The 24268-nt window shown below is 41.6% G+C and overlaps 1 protein-coding gene across 1 annotated transcript in view; it reads left to right on the top strand.

Annotated features, from left to right (window-relative positions):
- Positions 1-18752: 18752 nt before the first annotated feature.
- C10H11orf53 (chromosome 10 C11orf53 homolog) overlaps positions 18753-24268 on the top strand; it is a 36325-nt gene continuing 30809 nt past the window's right edge. Inside the window, exon 1 of the mRNA XM_041771949.1 lies at positions 18753-18838. Within this exon, the coding sequence (XP_041627883.1) occupies positions 18829-18838 (10 nt within the window). The 5' untranslated portion in view covers positions 18753-18828. The remainder of the gene's footprint in view (positions 18839-24268) is intronic.

The raw sequence follows: 24268 nt of genomic DNA, 5'->3' as shown, positions 1-24268 counted from the left end.
GCAGTAATCTGTGTGTAAGGGCTGTTCATCCCAGTGGTAAATGACTACAAGACTGGGGATCTGAGTCGCTGTGTCTGTGTTAAGCTCATGTCCTCCTTCACTCTCACATTGTCAGCCTCAAGCCATGGCTTTCTTATTCTCCGTATTTAATTCCACCTTTTCTATGCTGGTTGTCATCCATGTGGGACTAAGAAATTAGGTGATTTATTCTAACATAAGAACACATATGCCATTCCTGACAGGGTAGAGTCTTTCCTCTGGAAAGTATGTAAGTCTGGGTGCATGCATGTGTGTCTGTTTCTCTCTCCTCTGCAATGCCCCCCAGATAATTGAGTCATCAGAGGCTCTCTCCCGAATGGCCAGGCATTGCCAAGCACTGGGCCACTGTCTATGAGTCAGGCCAATCCATGCCGGTGGTTCATTAGCACTATTATGGAATTGGCCTTTGTTTTGATTCCATCCCTGAATAGACAAGAGGGCATTTAAAACTAGTTCTTTCTTATTCTTAAACATTTCTAGATAAAATTCTGGTAACCTGAGAAGTTTTCTTAAAGGACTCCTAACAGACAACAAAAGCATCCGTTGTGATTATTACTCCATGCTAAATTTTATAAGTCGCCTACTAGCATTTATTTGATTCCACTTCCTTACAAACAAAGAGAAAATTTAAAGTGGGTGGACCTGCTACTCTCCAAGCCAATGGTCAGCAAATGATAGCCTACAGGCCAAATGCTGGTAGTTTTATAAATAAAGTTTTATTAGAACCACTTCATTAGTTTATATATATTCTATGACTGCTTTCAGGCTACAGTGGCAGAGTTAAGTAGTTGAGACAGAGACTGTCTGGTCCAGAAAACCTAAAATAGTTATAGAAAAAGTTAACCAACACCTGATCCAGGTTAACTAGTCATCCTTAACTAAACAAGTTTATTTCTTCAAAGAGGTGAATTCTAGCAATACCTTTCTTTTTTGAAATGCAAACATGTAAAAAATGTAAAATAATCAGCTACTAAGCAAGTGTTTAATAGTTTTTGAACTATTTAAATGTCTTTGGTCAGTTGTTCACGGCTGACATTATTCACCCTACACAAGGGCAGTTCTAGGCAACCATGGAGATTACATGCATCTCCCAAGAATACCAGTGATGAGACCCTCTAACCACAGTGTCCCAGGGGTGCATGTTATCATTTTGTCTCAGATATTAAAATGAGATAAGAGATAGAAAATATCTTAAAAAGTGCTTGTGCTCTTCAGAGTAAGACATAATAGATGTGGCATTATACCCACGATTTAGAAAAATTGCAAGCCCTGACAAATGGCTGGTAATTAATAGACTGTAATGTTATTAAGGAAACTTAAAGTGTATACTTTTAAAGAAAACAAAACAGAAACATTATTTAGAACCACTCACATTGTATTTGGGTTATATCTACAAAATATTAAGAAAAGGAAACAGCATAATTCCTTTCTAAATGTGGCATCAGAAAATAGAATTAACATTTATAATTTTTTTATACTTGATAATACATTTCAAGTATTTACTTATTGTATATAGTTATGATGTTTGAGGGTACATGATTTGGCCCACATTAACCTAAGAGCATGAAATAACTATTTAAGCACTTACATGAATTCTAATATATTTATGTGTTGGACACACACGTTGAATAGGCCCATTAAGTGGGATTTCACTGAAACTCAACTTTATTTTTGTCTTCACACTGCCCTTTGAAACTATTTAGTGAATGAAGCTTTGCCCCTGCACTAGATAAAAACTCAGCAGATTTCCTGAGTTTTCCATTCATTTTAAGGTAATAGACACTGTCATATTCACTTAAACAAAATACAGTCAAATTTCAAAAATTAAGAGTCCAGTTCAGGACATTAACCAATATTTCAATCTCCACTCAATCTTACACATATACCTTATACTCATATAGTCCCTACTAAGGATAGGTACTGTGTATTTTACCTAAAAAATGAAAAGCTGAAGTAATCAAAACAGCATGGTGCTAGTGAAAGAATAGGAACATAAAGATCAGAACAGAACAGCAAGTCCAGAAATAGACCCAAACAAATGCAGTCAACTGGTCTTTGAAATACAAGCAGCAGTTAAATGGAAAAAAAAAGTCTTTTTAACAAATGGCACTGGAACAATTAGATGCACACTCACACACACACACACAAGCCAACTTAGATATAGACTTTACATATTTTACAAAAAATAACTCAAGAATAGACCTAATATAAAATGCAAAACACAGAATTCCTGGAAGAAAACATAGTAGAAAATCTAGGTGACCTTGTGTTTGGCAATGAATTTTTAAATACTATACCTAAAGCAAAAATCCATGAAGGAAGAAATTGATAAGTTGGAATTTACTAAATCTAAAAACTTTTGCTCTTCAAAAGATGCTCTTAAGAGAATGAAAAGAAAAGCCACAGATTGTGGGAAAAAAAAAATCTTCACAAAATACTTTCCAATAAAGAACTTGTGTTTGAAGTAGAAAAAAAAATTCTTAAAACTCAACAATAAGAAAACAAACAGTCCAACTAAAAATTGGGCAAAATATCTGAGCAGACACCTCACCAAAGAAGACATATGGATAGTAAATAAGCATATGAAAAGATGTTCAACACTCTTTGTCTTTAAGAAATTGCAAATTAAAACGAGATAAAGGGATCCCTGGGTGGCGCAGCGATTTGGCGCCTGCCTTTGGCCCAGGGCGCGATCCTGGAGACCCGGGATCAAATCCCACATGAGGCTCCCGGTGCATGGAGCCTGCTTCTCCCTCCGCCTGTGTCTCTGCCTCTCTCTCTCTCTCTGTGACTATCATAAATAAATAAAAAATTTAAAAAAATAAAATAAAATAAAAATAAAACGAGATAAACCATACATCTATTAAAATGGCTAAAATCCAAAATACTGACAACACTAATTGCTGGCAAGGATGCAGAACAATAACAATATTCATTCATTGTTGATGAGAATGCAAAACTGTACAGTCACAGGGGAAGACGGTTTGGCAGTTTCTTAGAAAGCTAAATATAGTTTTTTCATACACTCTTAGGTGTTTACCCAACTGATTTGAGAAATTTATGTCTACACAAAGATCTGCAAACAATGTTTATATTTATAGCAGCTTTATAATTGTCAAAAACTAGAAGCAACCAAGATGTCCTTCAGTAGGTAAATGGCTAAATAAACTTTGCGACATCCATATAATGGAATATTATTCAATGATAAAAAGAAGTGAACTATCAAGATACAAAAAGACATGCATGAATTTTAAATGCACATTGCTAAGTGATAGAAATCAGTCGGAAAGGCTACATACTGCATGACTCCAGCTTTATATATATATATATATATATATATATATATATATATATATATATATTTCTCACATCTCATTTTGGTAAACAGCATATTTTGTATCTTAATGCCGTAATTGAAACTTCAATGTTAATGTCCTGCCATAAATTTATATAAGCACATTTTCAGGGGCCAAGAAATATTTACCCACAAGATAATTCTAAATATAAACGTATTAACTTTATACATTACATTAGCCCGATTATGGTTGACTCTTGAACAACCCAGGTTTAAACTGTGCATATCCACTCATACTCAGATTTTTTATGGTACATAAAAAATTGTAAAGCTATTTTCTCTTGCTTATGATTTTCTTAACATTTTCTTTTCTGTAGCTTCACTTATTGTAAGAATGTAGTATATAACACATATAACAAAATATGTGTTAATTAACTGTTTATGTTATCGGCAAGGCTTCTGGTCAACAGTAGGTAATTAGTGGTTAAATTTGAGGGGGAAGTCAAAAATTATACCAAACTTTCTACAGTGCAGGGGTCAATGTCTCTACTACTGAATTATTCAAGAGTCAACTGTAAAAGCTCCTCAAGTGCTATAATCCCATCTTCTACTACTTTGTAACATATATACATACACAAACACATTCTCCCATGAAGAAATGTACTTGCATCCCAAAATGGACTCAATAAACACTGGTAGCAGACTTGTTGATGATATATCTGTGTGTACTTAATTCTGCAAAACAATCAAGCATGAGTCTGTCATTGGAACACATAATTTGAAGCCAGAACTGGAATTTCTGAGTTTCCAACTAAATCACTAGGTCGATTACTGGAAAAGCTGGCATTGGTTAATACAACTATCATAACAGAAAGATCTATATCAGTCAATACTGAAAATCAAAATAGTGTACTCAAAGCAAAGTGAATCTCCAAATAGCTATCATAAGACCCGGGTAAAATATTTTCTTGTACCTTGTAATTCATTTGAATCTATAAAATTAACAGCATTATTTATTTATTCGTGAGCGACACAGAGAGAGAGGCAGAGGCACAGGCAAGGGAGAAGCAGGCTCCTTCTCTCACATCTCCTGATGTGGGACTCGATCCTGGGACCCTGGGATCACACCCTGGGATCACAGCCCACGGCAGAAGTTCAACTGCTGAGCCACCCAGGCATCACGAAATACATCATATTTACCCCCAAGCTAGCAAACCAGCTCAGCTGGCCCTAAAGTATGTAGGGCCCATGGCCATGGTTTCCTTGGGTCAGAGGGAGATCCGACCGGTTCTAAGCAGTTCCTCTTTTGTGGAGAATGAAGTTTCTTCACCTTCTGTTCACAGGATTGCAAAACCCAGGGCTATTGGACAACAGGTTGTGCACAAGCCAGGGATGGATTCGTGGATGACAAGGCCAACCCCTCGCTCCATTCCTAATGCTCACCCAGCCTGAGTCTCTTCCCCTCCCCACTTGGAACACTCTGTGCAGCCTACTCCCTCTACCTCCTCTTCCCTTTTCCCAAACCTCCAGGCTTACTTCGCCTTTGGGGGTGGAAACTGTAGCTAAATATAAGCATGCAGAGGAGTCTGCTCTTCCTGAATTAGGCCAGCGGCTCCTTTAAGTCTTTGTATCTGCTTCTGTGTGGGCCGGGGTAGGGAAGCTGGCCCCCAGGGCACCAGTGAGAGAGCAGAGGGAGAAAGAAACACTGTACTTATGTCAGAAAACACAGATTTAATAATATGAGATGTAGCCCTGTCATAAATGCTTTCCAACCAGTATCCTTTCCACTTTGCAAAGTCTGCTATCTTTACTCACCTCCCAACAAAATGATTTTAAAACAAAAAGTGACACAGTCTGAAAATGTTTAACCAAGACAGACAGCGGAGCTTAATAGGCAGAGCAAAGGTCTTGGCCAAACAGGAGAATTTAATAAATTTGGCTAAGTTGAGGTCATGGTCGGGGGCAATGAGAAGGAGAATCTTAGGCAGAACTTAAGTCACAATTGATGGCCAATGACCAGGCAGGGAAACCATCTTAAGCTGAGAGAAGGTAAGCCTTAGTATCCAGAAAAAAGTGGTGACCAACACCAGGTAGGTGCTTTTTTCCTGACTTGGTGGTGGGGGGTTGGGGATGATTACTGAAGTTTTGTAGCAATCATTAGTCCTAAGGGAATGAATGGAAGCTCCTAGAGACAGAGTATTTGGACGGAATCAATCCAAATAGATGGAGATTCTAGAATAACTCCAGAGATATTCTGATAATGGAAGCCTGCTCTGAGGAATGTTTAATTGACATGAGCTTTAGAATGCTTGATGGACTTTGAGCTTACTCTAAGAAGACTAGCAAGTGAGGTTTAGGTCAATAACCTTTTTTTTAAATTGCAGTAGAGTTGACACACAATCAATAAACCTTACTCTTAACCCTCAACTCTTACCTCAAAGTTCATGGAAATCTATTAAGACCTAACACCAAGTGGCCTTTTATAATTTGCTTTTGATTAAGATATTGGTGTTAGGAAACATTGTGTCTTAGAAACTCTTGTAATTTCCTGCTAATAAAGGCATCTCCCAATTTATGCTAAATATTTCTTTTAGGGATGCCTATATCTGTTTCAGGACAAATCATTTGTAAACAGCTTGTGATTAGTATATTGCTGTGTCTCAACTCAGTGGTATATGAACATGATGTCGTTTTATTTTTCTCTAATTACTGCCTTCAAGCAACTTCAATCTAATCTGCCCTTTGCATTCCTTGGTGACATGCTAGGCAGATTTCAAAAGTTTTCTGGTTATTTTCCTATTATTAGAACTCAGTCCAATTAAAACTCTAATCTCAAACTTGATTTGCATATAACATCTCCTCCCATCAGCACAGGTTTAACCAGAGGCCCTAGGAGTTGAGAGAGCACCAGGGCATGGGAAGTTCTGAGCTGCCTTCCCCCACCCTACAGCGCCTGGTCTTCTCTCCAGTATGCTGCCGGGAAAGAGACAGAGAGGGGTCTCTTACTCAACTGGCGCCTGTGATTCCTGTTCCCAAGGGCTGCTTCTCTTCTGAGGGGAGGTTAACTGGCTTTGTAGACAGACACCCCCATGTGGTTGGCATTCAAACACCTGCTCTTCAAAGAGCTCCTGTAGGAGCTCTCACTTCTCAGGGGAGATCTAACCCTGGCTCCACCCTCCACCTCATTCCTTTTCTCCTCCCACCCCCAACACTCATCGCTTATACCTGCAGAGAACCGAAGACCATGCCACAGCACCATGCACCCCTCTCAGGAGCAGCTTTTTTAAATGATGCAAGCTTACCTACCTTCCAGTGTGTTCTCCAGGCCCATAGGAGACACATGGGTCTTCACCATGGCCATATCTCTCAACCTCACCATCTCCCAAGTCCTCATCCCTGTTTGGATGAGATGAGATGGGACCTGTGAGCACACATCAGCAAGTCACCTACTTGGAGACCAGGATGCCCACCTCCCTTGCTCAACCTCTACAGGTAATTTCCTTGGAGCCTCCCTGTCACTTGGCTTGAGGCTTATAACTCATTTCTCCCTCGCCCAGGAGACAGAGAGGAAATAGCTTCTCAACACTAATACTGCACCGCAATGGCTTGTTTTCTCTCTTCCTTCTTCACTCCTTAGTTTTCTTGTATAGATTGGGGGATGCAGGAGGTGGGCAGGAGCAAATGGCTGGTGGTAGAGGGACTATTCATTACTTCCTAACACACCTAGAGGAAGTGGCTTCCAGGGGTTCCCATGAGTTGATGGTTCTCTCTACAATAGCAGATAGCTCTCACCTGTTGCTTTCAGCTGTGGGCTCCAGCTCCCATTTGAGGGTATCAGCAAAAGATCACGCAATAGGCCTCAGCAGGCTTCAGAAGAAAAATGCACAAACTTAAAAAAAAAAACACATATACACGCAATATTTTCACCACAGAATCCAAGGCACAAATCTGTTTGTCAGGGATGAGTGGGACAGTGCATCTTTTTCGTGTAGGCACAGAAATCCTCTCCTATCCACAATATTCATTCTCTTGTGAGCCAGTTGGGAAGGAAGGACTGTTTGCCCAGCTGAAGAAGCCAAAGGGCTGCTTGGTGACAGGGAACAGGCTTCCAGACCCTCCTCTGATACCTGAGGGAGGTCATGCTCAAAATTCCCAAGCCCATGGAGAATTCAATCTCTTCTTATCCTCAGTCCCCACTTAACCCCAAATTCAGTTGATAAGCCACTAATTAGAGGACAAATCTGAAGAACATAAAAGCACAGACAAATCAGATAAGTCTGAGATAAGGAGAGGAGTTGTCAGTAGAGTATAGGATATTCCCTCTGTGATTTTCAGAGTACACTCCTGAGGAAATGTGGGTTTTATTTGACAGCCTGAAATAGAAAAGAAAGGGCTAGTGTGGTGGAGGGCTGTTCTCTCTCTCACAGTTCTGCATCCCCACAGTCATCCCATGAACTGATGATAACTTTCAGTCCCTACTGTTCCCTAGAAACAGAGGGCTTGTTCCTACTCCCAGGCTGCTGGAAGATCCACACTCCACCAACAGATACAAAGCATATTAACCAGTATCTGCCCAAAAGAGTCACTGGATAAATGTTTTTAAACCAAACCAACTTCAAAATTTTATATCTAGCAGAGGATCCAAACATGTAAAGAAAAAATACCAAGTTAGATACATGATAGTTACAGAGAGAAATGCCCCAGGGCTGGCTGACAGGGATAGGGAACCAGCCTCGAGTTGGAGCTCTGGCATACGGTCAGGTCAGGACGCTCTGCCTCCAAAGCTATGGACTACTAGAAGCAGCTCACGGCCGGAGGAGCAGGCTGTCTTCTACAAGCTCTGTGCTCAGAGGTAGGGCTCCCCCAGTCCTGGGGGCATGGAGGCATACTGAAGTTCCCTCTTGGAGAAAAGACTAGAAAAGATATCCTTTCACCAGGGCCAGCAAGATGGCAGATTGAACCTACGGAGCCTCGGTGTCCATCGAAAGATGAATGGATAAAGAAGATGTGGTCTAAAGGTGGAATATTACTCAGCCATTAGAAACGACAAATACCCACCATTTGCTTTGACGTGGATGGAACTGGAGGGTATTATGCTGAGTGAAGTAAGTCAATCAGAGAAGGACAAACATGATATGGTCTCATTCATTTGGGGAATATAAAAAATAGTGAAAGAGGGATCCCTGGGTGGCGCAGCGGTTTGGCGCCTGCCTTTGGCCCAGGGCGCGATCCTGGAGACCCGGGATCGAATCCCACATCAGGCTCCCGGTGCATGGAGCCTGCTTCTCCCTCCGCCTGTGTCTCTGCCTCTCTCTCTCTCTGTGACTATCATAAATAAATAAAAATTAAAAAAAAAAAAAGAAAAAAAAAAAAAAAAAAAAAAAATAGTGAAAGAGAATAAAGGGGAAAGGAGAAAAAAAATGAGTCGGAAATCTCAGAGAGGGAGACAGAACATGAGAGACTCCTAACTCTGGGAAACGAACAAGGGGTGGTGGAAAGGGAGGTGGGCGGGGGGTGGGGTGACTGGGTGATGGGCACTGAGGGGGGCACTTGATGGCATGAGCACTGGGTGTTATGCTTATATTTTGGCAAATTGAACTCCAATAAAAAAAAATAAAAATAAAAATAAAGAACCTACCAAAAACTGAAGTTTGCTTGATCTAGTATCTAACCTGGACAGTGTTAATAAATACAAGCTACCCTACCACAATGCAACAATCCTGAGGCAGGCCACTTTCTTTATCCTCCTCTTATAGATGAGCCAACTGAGGCAGGGAGAAGTTCTGTGACTTGCCCATGTTTACATAGTTTATAGGTGGAGTCAGGTTTAAATCTGACCCAATAAATCTAGAGCCTGTGCTCTTAACCACTTGGCTTTGCTGTCTCCCGTGAACAAGAGAAGACTTCCCACCCGAGGACCACCCAAAGAAAGAGGCTCCTCCTGTATGTGCTACTTCCTCCTCCTATTAGCCGCTAAGGGCGGGTAGATGGAGTCTGAGATAAAGACAGAGAACTTGGGGAAATGGCCTCCTTCTTGACAGGCAGTCATGGAAGGAAGATTTTCGTTGACTTCCAGGGTTTTCAGGAAGAAAAGAGTAACATTCCCTCCATCTCACTGCAGCTCCCTTCCCCACCCCACCCCAAAAAAATCCTCTGCAGAGCCCGCTGTCAGCCAGCCCTTTGGTGACTGGTAGGGCTGAGGCGCCACCTAGTGGATTAAAGGGACAACACCCAAAGGATGTCCCTGGAGAACCCCGGGCCAGGAGGGGACCGAGATCTGTCCAAGGCAGGAAAGGGGAGTTGAGAAGCAGAATCTAACCCCGCTCAGAGGCTTTCTCTATTCCCTGTAGCCAATAGCCACACATCGTTAAAAGATGCATTTTTTTATGCCAGCCTGTGCAACGCTTTCCCCAGCGCATCGGGAACAAAGAGAGCGCTGGAATCCAGGAGACCTGAACCCCAGACCCCAGCTAACTCCAACAAACTGGAAATTTGTGTCTCCTAAGATCTCTCCCCAGGACTGTGGACCCCTCCTCTCCCCCCATATCTGTGGGCCTTCTTCAGTATCGCGGGAGACTCAGTAGAAAAGTTAGTGACAATGAAGGAGCCGGGAAAGAAAGGGAACTTGGGGAAGAGAAGGTTCTTTCTTCCCAAAAAACAGTTTCTGCTGAGTTTGTGCAGAAACCTCCAGGCACAGAGGGGAGGGGAGCCGAGTGCTCTATTGCAGGGGGCCCCTTGTCCCTTGCCATTTCAGGAGTTGGTGGTGGGTGTCCATCCCTTGTGCCTTACCTGGCACATGTTAAGGAGCAGTCCAAGGAGACCAGACCAAGGGAGTGCAAGGCTGCCCACACAGGTCTGCAGGGGAGGGGTGGGCAGGACACATCAAGGCCCCTAGCAGAGCTTTAGTGTAGGTCAGGCACGTGATGATGGAGAGTTACAGGAAAGAGAGGACAACTAGGAGGTAGACTCTGAGGGAGTGGGATGGAAATACAGCTTCTAGAATGCTGGGCAATGTTCATGCTTTGGTGTCTGGAACAGATGAGACTGTTACTTGGTGAGATCAATTCAGAGTCCCAGGAAACCAGGCTGCTGACCAAGCTCCCTCCACCCTACTTCTAGAAACCTAGAGGGGTGGAGAACTCCAAGCAAGCCAAGGATCAGACCAGAGAGGTCTGTGTGGACAAAACTAGATTCAGGTCAGTCGATGCCAGGTTCGGCGGTGACCCATCTACACAGATTGGTCCTAAGTTCCATTAGGTTAGCATTGTGCTCGGCGTGATAAACTCTTGACTCTGCAGGAACCAAAGTTCTGGTATATTTATTTTCTTAGAACGAGCTTTTTGACCAAATGTTCTTTTTGACCCCACAGCTTTATTCCATCTACTCTAAAGGCACCCCAGGCCCTGTAAGCCCCAGGACTCAGACCAAGGCAGAGGATAGATAGTATTTCTGTATTTGAGCTTCAAGAATTCTTGCCTTTGGGCACGTCTGGACTAATGTCACAGTCTACCCCATCACCTTCCTGTTAGTCTGTCTGCTGGAGTTCTGAAGCTCCAGGTTCCCCAGACTCCATTCTCTTGTCTATTTTTCTCACCTTTATTTTCTTTGTCACCTTATTTCTTTATTTTCTTTCTCACCTTATTTATTCTTTGTCTACTTTTCTCACCTTTATTTTCATTTTTCACCATTGGTTCTATCCTTGGGGGAAGTGTGACTTCTCCACCTATCATTCTAAGCTGAGCTCAGTCTTAGTGTCTCACCAGTGGTCATGTGGCCCTACTGGTCAGGATTGTCCCATGTCAGGAGCTTCTCTGATCTCCATCAGATCCCTCTCACAGCTGACAGACCGCTGTCTTTCCCTATTACATAGGCTAAGACCACTGAAGACCTCCCTAAACTCATTCCAACCAGAGGAGTCACGTGGTTGCCATCATCTGTTTGCCATCCAGAGCTGATGTGCATGCCTTGAGATTGGTGAGTGGATGAACATTGCTCTGTAGATGTCAATGCCATCACCGACTTGTGTATCGTTCCCACTGGATATGTGTGAAAGGCTAAGCTACAGTAGAAAAGACCTTGAACTCCAGTGGCTTAAACATAGAGTTCACTTCTCTTTCATGCTATCGTTCAGAGAGGTAGCAAGCCATTCACCGCACACTGCACAATATATGAGAGTTCTCATATATTCAATAAATATTTGAGCACTTGCTATTTAAAAGGTGCTGGATGATGTTCTGCAGGAGACACAGTCTGAGCCTTCTCAGAACTCAGAGATGAAGAAACTTCCAGAATGAGAAGATGAAGCAAGTCAACAAATCAATAATGTTCAGAAAAGAAAAGGAAGCACAGTAGAGTCTGTACTGTAGTTCCTACAGAATGAAACTAGGGAGGAATCACCTTCAAATCAGGGCAACAGGAGAGCCTTCACTGACAGGGTTCTATAGAAGATGGGATTTGAAGGATTCAGAAAATTTTATGGGAATAAAGAAGAAGAGAACAAAAGGCTACTAGGGGAGAGAACAGTATGGGACAAAGCTTGAAGGTAATGAAATATGAAAAAACCAGGAAGTGGTGAGCATAAGAGTGTAAGGTACAAACCCAAGATTCCGACGGGGAGGTCATAGCCCCCCCACTGCAGAGGACCAGAGAGGAACCTGTCCTACATTTGGTGGGCTATAGGGTATCTATGGGGATTCGAGGTCGGGGAATGAATGATCACAACTCCAAGGCTGGTTGAGATAGACAGTGGAGAGGGAGGTCAGAGATGAAGAAGTTTCCAGAAAACCAGCACAACAGCTAGGGAGGAGAAAATAGAGGCTGGGACAGGTTAAAAGCAAAGAGAAGGAGCCTAAGGGGAACCACAAAGGAGGCAGGGCTGACAAGATTTGACCACTAGTTTAATGCACAGTGTCAGTGACACACAAAATCATAGTGTGACTTAAAATCACAGGCACTTAGCTTCAGGGAGATATGATACTCTGTCCAAATAAATGCAAAGACCTTCTCATCATTGCAGACCAGGCTATACCTGACAAAAAGCTATCTGTTGTGGTGGTTTATCAGGTCTCCTCAACTCGTCCAAGAAGTGGGCTCAGGCCACACTTCAGGAGGCAAGAATCCTTAAGTGGGCTCACGCATCTTCCCAGGGGTAGGAATGGGCAGGCATCTACCCTCAGCACCAACATACCAGTTTACTCAGCTTTTCCTCAATCCCTACATCCCCCTCTCTAATGGATTCTGGGGATGGGCATAGGAGAACTGACCAGTGTCTTTAAGTGTTAGGCTCAGGTCCAAGAACTCTCTTCAGTCCCCATGCACTGCTCAGCAAGTGAACCCACCCACCTCTCCTGCCACAAAGAGATGCTTGCAGAAGTCTCATGCTTCCTGGACGGTCCAGTGGATGTCATAGGATGGTACAGTCTGAGAAACAAAATAACTGTGTGCCCGAAGGTTTCTTGAACCATCTCATTCACCTTCTCCTATGACTATGGCTCAGCCTCCCCCAGAAGCATGTCCTGCTGCCAGAGTAGCCGGGGTGCAGAGCGGGGTCTCCAGACCCCTCATGCTCCAATGTGCCTCCATCAAAACACCAGGATTCATTGAATAGCTTTTCTCTGACCCAGCAGATCCAGGACTGCATTTCTTCCATGCTAATTGAGGAATACAAGTTGCCTGTTCAGTGTCCCCTGCAGTGGAAACAGTCTATCCACATGTTATTCTTTTTTTTTTTTTAAGATTTTATTTATTCATGAGGCACAGAGAGAGAGAAAGAGAGAGAGAGAGAGGCAGAGGAAGAAAGAAGAAGGCTCCGTGCAGGAAGCCCAATGTAGAACTCGATCCTGGGGACTCCAGGATCTTGCCCTGGGCCGAAGGCAGACACGTAACTGCTAAGCCACCCAGGCATCCCCCTCCACGTTATTCTTGCACTGAACTTCTGTGTGCCCAAATGCCAGAGTATTTGCAAACCAGTTATTTTCAGATTTGAAGGAAAAGCTATGGCCATAAAATTGGCCACATGTAGAAGGACTGGATGATAAGTGGCCAGGTCCCCTCATTACACATCCTAGGAACTTCTTTCTAAATGACAAGTTACCTGCCTTCAAGTGGCCTTATCTGCTACCTTCCCTGCCCTTCTCTATATGTCAGGTCTGCTTCGAGCCATCTGCATTCATGCTTGGCAAACTATGATGGCCCCTCCTCTCTGCTCAGTCTTCATCAGGATCACTATGACCCCCTCAGCTAAGCAGAACCCTGTAACCTGCATTCATGCCACAGGAGGAGACACAGCCACCCTGAGCCATAGCAGTCTCCACATCCATCCAAGTGTAGGGAGAAAAGAAACATCTGTCTGCATATGAGAGTTTACTGGGCCCACTGGGGCAGGTGTCTGCTTGTGCCTAAAAGAAAGAAAGGTTTCTTCTTTCTCTATTCACAACACTCGTGACACAAAATGTGTGGATTTTCACACAAGTAACTCTCCAATTCACAGCAGATGCCAATGGGAGTCCTATAATTTAACTCAGTGTTGGCACTAACTACCCAGGCTTAGTGCAGACCCCACAGGTCTCAGGCCTTTAAGACTGCCCCCCACTTCAGATGCCAATTATAAGTCACAGATTGACCCCTGTACTTCTGACCAACAGGTTATACATCAAGAATTCCCATGACCCATTCCTTAGTTTCAATAATTTGCTAGAACCATTCACAAAACCCAGGGAAACAGTTTACTTATTATTCCTGATTTATCATAAGGATGCAACTTAGGAGCAATCAAATGGAACAGATGCATAAGCCAAGGAGTGGGAAGCTTTCGTGCCCTCTCTGAGGTGCCCCCTTCTGAGCACCTCGCTGAGTTCCCCAACCCTTCAGCGTTCTGGACCATGTAGTTTAGGGGTTTTCATGGAGACTTCATCAAGATAGACAAGATCGATTATTAACTCAGTCTCTAGTCCCCTTTCCCTCCCCAGAGGGAGGGAAGCTGAAAGTGGGAGCTGAAAGTTCCAAGCTTCTAATCATGGCTTGGTCTTCTGATGACCAGCCTCCATCCTGAAGCTACCCAGGAGCCCACCTAGAGTCCCCTTTAGAGCAAAAGATGCTCCTGTCATCCAGGAAATTCCAAGGGATTTAAGAGCTCTAGGCCAGGAACCTGAGTCAAAGACCAACATTAGAAAAAACAAAATGCTCCTAGCACCCCTGTCATTCAGGAAATTACAAAGGTTTTTAGGAGCTCTGTCAAGAACCAAGAAATATATATTTCTTATTATGTCACAATGCCCATTCTTTTCTCCATTTACGAGGCATGTGTTTTTGCTAGCACATTTCTCCTCTGTCTCCCTCTGCTCCTGCACCCCTGTAATAAAGGTGTCGTGGGGCTCTTTTGTGTTGTCAATGGAGTTCAACCACCAGATCATCTGCTCCTTTCAACCATCCCTCAAAGATAGGCCAGAGCAATAGGAAAGCACGAGAATAAAGGCAGGGTGGGGAGAAAGAGAAGGTGCCTTCGTCCCCACTTTGGCATGCCTGCTCTGGGTCCCTCACACCTGCCCTGTACACCCTCACCCACCATAACTACCTTTGTAGCACATTTATCAGTGAAGCCCCTGCCAAATTGTCAGGAGCTACCAAACCCACACAGCAGGTGCCCAGCTCTGGAGTGAATAAAAAAGCTGATACAGAAACATTGTGGCTGGAATATCTGAGGGGTGTTCCCACTACAAGATAAAGGAGACAAATACTAATTGTGCCTGTGCTATGTGGATTTGTGTTTATTCTACCAAAACATAATCTTATTTCACCCTCCTTCTTAACAGGCTGCCCCAGACCATCATCAGGCTTTGTTTTGACCCAACAACCTGCCTATGTCCACACCATGTTTCTAAACCCACCAGCAACTGAAGCAAACAGACCAAACTTATGGCCAACCCACACCCTTCCAGCAACAGCCATCCACTCAAATATGCAAGGACTTGTTTCCTTGGAATAAGAAAACAAGATCCCTTTCTGGGATCTTTTTTTAAAAGTATATTTAATTCTCTGTAAACAATTCTGGAATTCTATGCAAATACAGCCAAGCATACAAAGGGTATTTGATAGTGGAAGCAAGTACCTGTTGCAAATCAATGCATTCCAGCTTTTCCAATGACATCTAATATCCCAAATGCCTCTGCAGAATTCTGGACATTTCTACATTAACTTTCCCCTAGAAAATCATTATGTGTTTGAGTTTTGGATACAGGACCAGCCTACAGATAAATGGTTACAAACTCTTCAGTGGTATGTTCAGCTCATGGAAAAAGAAAGATTATACTCATGGTAACATTTCTTTATCATGCAAAATAATGGAATCCCCTCTTATATGCTTTATCTTTTCTGCTGCTTGTACCCAGAAACTGTTGTTTCTGGTGGATTTGATTGCAGGCCAGGGCCAGCACCTACTAGTGCACAGGACCATAAACACAGCTAAATGCTGTGGAAATATTGAGAAGAAGAGAAAGATGATCCAGTTGGAGATGAGGGATGAATATGCAAACCACTGACCCGGCATGGAAAGCAGCATGAAATCAGTGCCATTAGAGACAGTCAAGGGAGAAGCACCATGAAATGGGCCATTAAATTCATCTTGGTGAAGGTAGCATTGGTAATGCATCTTGAAAGATTTGTAGAATTTTAATCACATGAAGTGAGAGAAGGGTGCTCCAATTTAAGAGCATGCAAAAAACAGAGAGATATGAAAGTCGACAACTTATTTGAAAACCACCACTTACAGCTAGAGCAGCCCGCCCCCCCCCCCCCCAGCCTTCAGTACTTATTAAGAATCATATGAGGGCAGGGAGCTCACTTAAAATGCTGATTGGCTGGCATGATCATCAGATATTCCAATTCAGCAAATCTAGGATAGATTATATTTCCTAAGTACTATAGGTGATGCCAAGGCAGGGGGTGCAGGACCACTGGGATAGAGACTTTGTGGAGGGAAGAAATGATGGACACAATGAAAGGTATGACAGGCCCTATGATCGAACACTGTGCTAAGAAAGATTGGACTCTATCAGCAATGCGTGTTATATCTGTGTTCTAAAATGGTTCCATTCTACCTAAAAAGTTTAAAATCTTCCAGTGCAATGCGGAGAAGAATCAACATGCTTGGGGAATTAATTGCAGAGATAGTTAAAGTTCACTTAATAATGTTTATTTTATTTTAGCATAGAGCTATTTGGTTAGCAGAGTAAGAAAGAATTGGGATGACCCCTGCTTGGAAAAGAATACAAATCACAGGGGCTATATGATCAGTGTGGCTATGGCTCTTCCTTTTCTCATTCACTTAAAGGAGAAAAGGAAACCTAGAAACTAGGAAATTAAGCCAAATTTTGTCTTTTTAATTTTCTTTTAGATATGTGAAGGACATAAGAGGTGAATTCTCCCCATAAGAGAAGCGCAAACACCATGTTTTCAAATTTGTTAGAACATTCTAGAAACTCATTTATACTGTAGATGTTCTTCCATAGGATCAGGTGTCAAACCATGTGGTCTCAGAACCCTTTTACTCTCTTGTAAATTATGGAGGACATCAAAGAGCTTTTTAAAATATGACTTATATCCATGTATATATATTTTATATTGAAAATCAAAACTAAGGATTAAGAAAATATATTTACTATTCATTTAAAATAACAATGAACCATTACATGTTGATGTAAATAACATTTTAATTAAAAATAACTATGTTTCCCAAACAAAGTTATTGAGAAGAGTGGCACTGTTTTACAATTTTGCAAATCTCTCCTGAATGTCTGTCTTCATAGAAAACAACTAGATGCTCCCATATCTGCCATGATCTCCCTTTCATATATCATGTGACACGGCCCTAGAAAACTCTTCTGTACTTTCATGAGAGAATGAGAGAGTTAAAGGGAAAAAAAATTAATAGTTAATGAAATTGGTTTAGACTTTGCAGACCTTCTAAGACCGTGTCGGGGACCTCTGGGGACCTCCAGGAAACCTCCAGATTCCACTGATCTGAAATGAGGTGAAGGCCTCTGAGACAGAGCCAGGTTGAAGGACTACCAGATGATACCTACCTACTTCAAGCCCTGAAATTCCAAGTCTCAGACCAATCCAGACTAAACTAACTCTGTGCAGGACTAGGAAATGGAACCAAAATTAGGTTAAGCAGCAATCATGGGTCCTTGAAGATTAATAAGGGAAATGTCAGAAATTACCAAAAATTTGGTTGTTTGGGGTTTTGGGGTTTTTTGGCTTGTTTTGTTTTTGTTTTTGGTTCGTTCTAGAGGAGTTCATGACACCGAATATTCCTCAAAAAGACCACTCTCAAAAAAATTATTAAGTATGTTTTATTTTTTTATTATTTTTTAAAGGGAGGAGGGGTGGAGGGAGAGGGAAAAGGAGAATTTTTTAAACTTAATTATGTACAGTGTATTATTAGTTTCAGAGGTATAATTTGATGATTCATCAGTTGCATATAACACCCAGTGCTCATTCCATCACATAGTTACCCCATCCCCCCACCCACCTCCCCTCCAGTGACCCTGTTTGTTTCCTAGAGTTAAGAGTCTCTTATGGTTTATCTCCCTCTCTGATTTCATCTTAGGAGAGGGAGAATCTGAAGTAGGCTCCCCGCCCAGCGTGAAGCCTGACATTGGGCTTGATCTCACAATGAAGGGATCATGACCTGAGCTGAAACCAAGAGTCCAACACTCAACTGACTGAGACACCCAGGTGCCCCAGTAAGTTTGTTTTAAAATATAGCTATCTGGGCCCTATTTGAGAAGCTTCTGAATTAGAATTGGATGTGGCTGGGCATGGGTATTTTTGTTAGGTCCACCACTAATTCTGAGGTACTGTCAGATTTAGGAGCTTCTGGTTTGGATCATATATTTATGTTCTATATGTAATAAGGCTGTCCAATTGTATTAAAATGTATTCATTTTCTATTAATTTTGATTTTTTTCTGCCTAGAATTCTATCTATATCTGAAAGATGCCTAGCTTTTAAAAATTATATACCCACAATCTACATATTACAGACATAAAACCTATATTTCCTACTGGGACAGAGAAGCTTTTTCATATGCACTATTTTTTAAAACCTGACTCTAAATTAAAGAAATAGAAAATGGCACTGCTATTCACAAAACAAATAATGGATTCCTTGTTTCCATAATAAACTTTTAAGAGAGTCTGTTCCTAATGGAAACTCATTGTTACTAAATAAAAATCTTCTTGGGGAGGAAAATAGTACCTTATATACAATCTACATTGGGGATGCAAATTATAGAGAAACAGACACCAGAGGATTTGCATTTAATCAAATCTAAAGCAAGTCATTTCAGAAGCATCACTACCATGTACAGGAGCCTTTCCCATCAGGATCAGGCTGACCTTGCCAGAGTCTGGGATCCCGTATCAAGGAGAACACGACATTCACCAGATAGCCTACATTGCCGCTCAGAAGGGAATTCACCAGAACCATCCAGAATGGAAAGTGGTGAGTCGATGTCAATTATTGCAATGCTTTATTTAACGAAAACCTTAATGTGCTCGCTTCAGCAGGACACATACTAAAACAAAAACAAAAACAAAAACAAAACAAAACAAAAAAAACCTTAATAATCCTAATGTTTATTTCTGACATTCCAAAGTCATAATGCAAAGCAACGGACAAGAAGAAATACCCTGAAACTCTGGCTAAAACATGTAAAACTATTTTTAAAAACCACACAGACAAGAGACCAACAATTTAGAATGCTTGGTGACAGTTTCATAATTTCTAGTCACATTTAATTACTGGTTGTCAGGTTTACTTTTGCTGCCTAGAGGTTAGGCAGGTATTTATTTTGGAAGATCAACTCTACTGAACATTATTTTTATAAAATGGAAACAGGTATTCCAGCCTTCCTTTCCAGTATAGCAAAATGTTGTGTTAAATGAAATAATTTCTGGTAAGCTCTCAGTGGTAAGGAAAGTGTGGGAGGAGAATCCACATCTATATAGAATTTGAAATATCTTTTACTCATGCATCCTGTTTCAGATTTTTAGTCTAAGGATGAAGGACTTCCCACATGCATGTGATAAGGAAGAGCCTAAACTGCCATTTCATGATTTCAAACTGTCTATAGATCTTTCCCAATTTGTTCACTCTGAGGATACAGATGTTAGTGTCAGCATAGAGTAAAACCCATCTGTTTGGGAACAAATTTGAGATGAAAAAATAGAATTTTAAGTGTTAATAAATAATGCCAGAGTATTTCAAAAATGCCTTGTAAAGTGCCTTGAAAGAAAAATTAATGTTTTTTAAATGCCCCCACTCTTCAAAGTCTGATCTCAAAAAAGATGATAGAGTCATCACATAAGAGCCTCTACATACTGCAGCATGAAATTGGTAATTGACCAAAGTGCTGAGTTTTGGATCAGCTGTGAGACTTCGGGTGGGAGGAGGGTAACCAGGGGGAAGGGGCTGTGGGTGCCTGCAGGGTGGGCGAACCAAACTCCTAATTTGGCCTCACTTAAAAACTTTCCATCTTTCTTTCCAGATTAAGCTTTCAAAAATAATATATATTATTTCTGCTTAGTAATTAATATTTGTGCATGCTATTATTGATTGCGGAATATGCCTTTCCTTGTATTCTCCTGGAAGTTTCCCATAATAAAACTAACATGACATCAAGTCTGCAGATCAGAAGTGGAAGCACAAACACCAAGTCTCTAATGTGTGTAAAGCTACCACTTTTTATCCCTCCATGGTTATCTGCCTCCCTTTGGTGAGGGCTTTCTCATCCTCAGCAAGGCAGGCTGAGCTGTTTAGGTCCATGGGGCAGAGAGGGAGGCACTTGAGCCAGAGGGTGGGCAGGCACCCCATATTGATACCAGACCATTCAGGACCTCATTCTGGGCACTTCCCTTGACGGGCAGAGAAATGGAACAAATGTGGACCCTATCCACCAATAATCCATCATTCCGGAGTTTTATTCTAATCTGTCTTGAGTGGGAATGTGCCCATCCATACTAGGAGGGACTACCTTTCAGAGAGACGTCATCTATCATCTTAATTTTTCCATTGTCAAATGTACAACTCAAAATATTTTTGTTGTATTTTTGAATTGCTCTTTCCTAAAGTTATGGGATCGTTTTCTGTTTTATCCTTTCTTTGTTTCAAACTGTCTCTATTCCTTTTCCTTAGAGAGCAAGCACCTGTTTAGAGAAAGCAAGGAAACAGATCCCAGAGAGTATCATCAAAAATAGTAAAATAAGAAAGGGCTTCAAATGAGCACCATAAATGTATTTGATATTTAATAACTAAAAATAGTTTATGAACCACCTACATTTCAAATATTCAATTTCAGAATACATGCATTTGTTTTGATGCAGAAAATGTTTAATTTTCAAAAACAATATAAAGCAACAGCACCCCTAAGAATACTATGGGCCACATTCTTTTTGTTGTTGTTGTTTTTGTTTTTGTTTTTTGTTTTTTTGTTTGTTTTTATTATATATATTTTTTAATAATAAATTTATTTTTTATTGGTGTTCAATTTGCCAACATACAGAATAACACCCAGTGCTCATCCCGTCAAGTGCCCCCCTCAGTGCCACATTCTTTATCAAAATAAATAGCAGTAAGGAGAGGACGTGACTGAGACAACTGGCGGCATATGCATAATCACAATACGGAAGTATAACATTTTTTGTCCAAATTCTAAAGGATAAGTTGATTCTCCTTAATAAATTTGCTTGTGCTTTCTCTCCGGAAACACAGATCTTTGTTTTCGCAACAACTGATCTGAATGCAAGTTTGTATCCAGAGTATTTGAATAAAAACTCTTAAGCATCTCCTGGTTTCTGCAGGTGTGGATTCTTTAAATAGACACAATGCACCAGAGGAAAGAAATGTTTGAGAAAAGGAATACTGATAGAATTTTTAACTCCTCCCTAAATAAGGAGCGCAGGACAGGTTTAAGGGACTTTAAGAATTTTCAAAACATGGAGAATACTCTGGGCTATAGTTTAAAGCAATTGTACCAAGTTCCATTGCTTAATTAAATTTTATTTGAATTCACTTTTTGTGCTGTGTCAGATGAAGTATTTGCTTTTTTTTAGCACTGCTTCAGAGCAGACTTCAGTCCCCATGAAGCCCTAGAGAAAGGATCTCATCCACTCCTCTTAGAAAATGCTGTCTCCCACATTCTGAAAATCTTCACCTTTCCAAACCCTACGGTCTTTCTGTGCCTTCATTTTCCTGTAAGTCATTTTGCTTCCTCCCCAAATATTTATCGAGCATGTACTAGGTGCCAGATTCTGACAACAACGATTATTCCTTTCTCTACTTCTGATTTGCACTTCCTTGATTCTAAAGCTCTGCTATGTTACAAACCTCCATTTCTGACCTCTTGTCCCCGCTCCCACCTGCCCTGCCCCTGCCTTCCCCTGGGAATCAGACCTGGTGGCTTCCAAGGCTCTGTGCTTGATGTCTACTCTTCTATTGCTACAAAATTCCTCAAAGAATTTTATTTTTGTCATTTTAATTATTCTAGTCGTGAAGGTGTTTCTTAGAAGTGCTACTCAGAGCCCCCATCTTATCTGTAGGATATTTTAGTTTGATGATGCCCCCACAACCTCAAAGTCAACATGTTCAAAACTGAACTCTTATTTCCCCCATGAAAACTTCCCTGTCTCCTTGTTTTTTCCTCTTAATCCTGGTGGTCTTTTTTATTGTGCATTTGCATGTGTGTGTGTGTGTGTGTGTGTGTGTGTGTGTGTGTGTTCTTTTGAGAATCTTTTTAAATCTGTGCTTTCCTTGTCATTTCCACTGTTTTTGGTTAGCCTCTGTTTTACCTTTCTCCATCCTTCCTGCTTCCTCATCTTCAATCCATCCTAGGCTTCATCCTCAGACTAATCTTCCATAACAGTATTCTGTATCTTCCCCCAAGATGTCAAAGTCACAATACTCTCCTGCTCAAAAGGTTTAGTCGTTTGCATCACCTACAACATAAATTATAATTTTTTATACTCTGGTTTTCAAGATTTTCAGCATGTCCATTAATCTTAACCATGCCCTTCCCCCTACCCCACCAAAAGGATGCTTTCAACAAATAATTACAAAAGTCTAATGTATTTCAAGTATCATTCTAGGCATTGGCACTTGAGATGTTTCACTGAGTAAAAACAGGCAAATATTCCCACCCTCATAGAGCTTCCATTCTAGCAAGTAAGCAATAAAAGTTAGCAAATAAAGAAATTATATAAGTTATTATAAAGTGAGAAATGCTATGTAGAAAGGAAAAGTAACATGGAGTGAGAGGGATTAGGAATATTTTATGGGACAGATTCAACTTTAAATATGTTCTCATTAGAAAGATGACATTTGAGCCAAGATGTGAAGGGGACAAGGGCACATAGCCATGTGGATAACCAGGGGAAGAATAATCCAGATAGAGTGGACAGCCAACGCAAAGGTCCTGAGGCAGAAGTGATGGGCTTTGTGCATTTCAGAGACTGGCGAGAGTACAGAGAGCAAGGGGAGAGTTATGGAGGGGAGATCAGCAGTATCATGGAACAAGTTTCCATAGGGCAATTCTAGGAACTCTGGCTTTTACTCTGAGTGAAATGGGGAGCCATTGTATGGTTCTGGGGGGAGAAGTGACACAATTGTGCTTTCTTTTCTAAAGCATCACTCTGGCTTCTGGACTGACAATAGACCAGGACTGGGGGTGAAGGGTCCTGAGGCTGCTGCAGTAATCTACATGCCAGATGATGAGAGATTAAACCCAGGTATTAGTAGCAGGGAGGTGGGAGGAAAGTCAGCAGCTCCTGGATCTCTTTTGTAGGTAGCCCCATCATGAATTCCTAAAGGACATTTATGAAGTGGGACAGAAAGAGAAGAACCCAGGATGATAGGATGATGCCTATAGCTTTGGGACCAAGCACCTAGAAGGCTGGAGATGCTGCCTACTGAGATAAGGGAGGGTTCCAGATAAAGCAGAGGTGGAGGGGAGAATGGAATGTAGGTTTGAACATGCGGAGTTTGCAATGTCTACTGGACATCCGAGTGAAGATGGATAATCAAGACTACAGCCCGGCTGGGATAGGTCTGGGCTAAATGATATCTATTTGAAATTTATCTACATGGAGATGCCATTATAAACCCATTAATTTCCATTATCGTTCCTTACCCTTTCCACATGTGCCTTGCTCCTTCCTGTCTCTGTGTTTGTTCATGCCAGGCCTGATGCCCGCAAGACCTTGTCCCTACTCCTAACCCATCCACATCCTTGTGAGTCCAACCTGAATCACATCCCTTCCCACAAAACTGTCACCGACCACCCAAAGTGTGCTCTTCCCCACCCTCCCCTTTCACATGTGAATATCTCATTTCTTTTGCTGAAATGGGATCTCTTTGAGGACATCTGCTATACGTTCTAGACTTATTTTGCATCCCCTGTAGCATTTGGCTGGTACTTTGCACTAAGTCGGTGCCAAGTCGTACATAAGACTGATTGTTTATGACAAAACTTCAGAGTTTTGATCTGGTTATTTGCCATCTCGTGAACTTTATCCCTCTAGTAATTACCATGTGGTTACTTGTTAAACTTATTTAAAGGAGGTGTATTTCTTCTAGGCTTTTTGGCATACACATAAAGCACAAATTGATGAGAATCAGACTGAAATCATCAATTAAAAAGCGCTTCAGGAAAAAGTGAAGCCAAGACTGTCTGCAGACAGACAAGGGATCCAGGCTGGACCTTGTCTGTTCCCACCCCTCCCTCTTTCTCAGACCTGCATCCACTCCATCAATCACCAGATGTTCCCCTTTTCACTCAGCCAGGAATCCCCAGGTTAGAGTTGGCCCCCACCTGAACAGGAACCCTATAAAGTCCTCACTGTTATGTATACCTGTGGTTCTCAAACTTCAGAAAACATC

Source organism: Vulpes lagopus, chromosome 10 (assembly GCF_018345385.1).
Source record: "Vulpes lagopus strain Blue_001 chromosome 10, ASM1834538v1, whole genome shotgun sequence".
NCBI classification, from domain to species: Eukaryota; Metazoa; Chordata; class Mammalia; order Carnivora; family Canidae; genus Vulpes; species Vulpes lagopus.
Note: the sequence above shows the minus strand (reverse complement) of the source record. Positions and strands in the feature narration are given on the sequence as shown.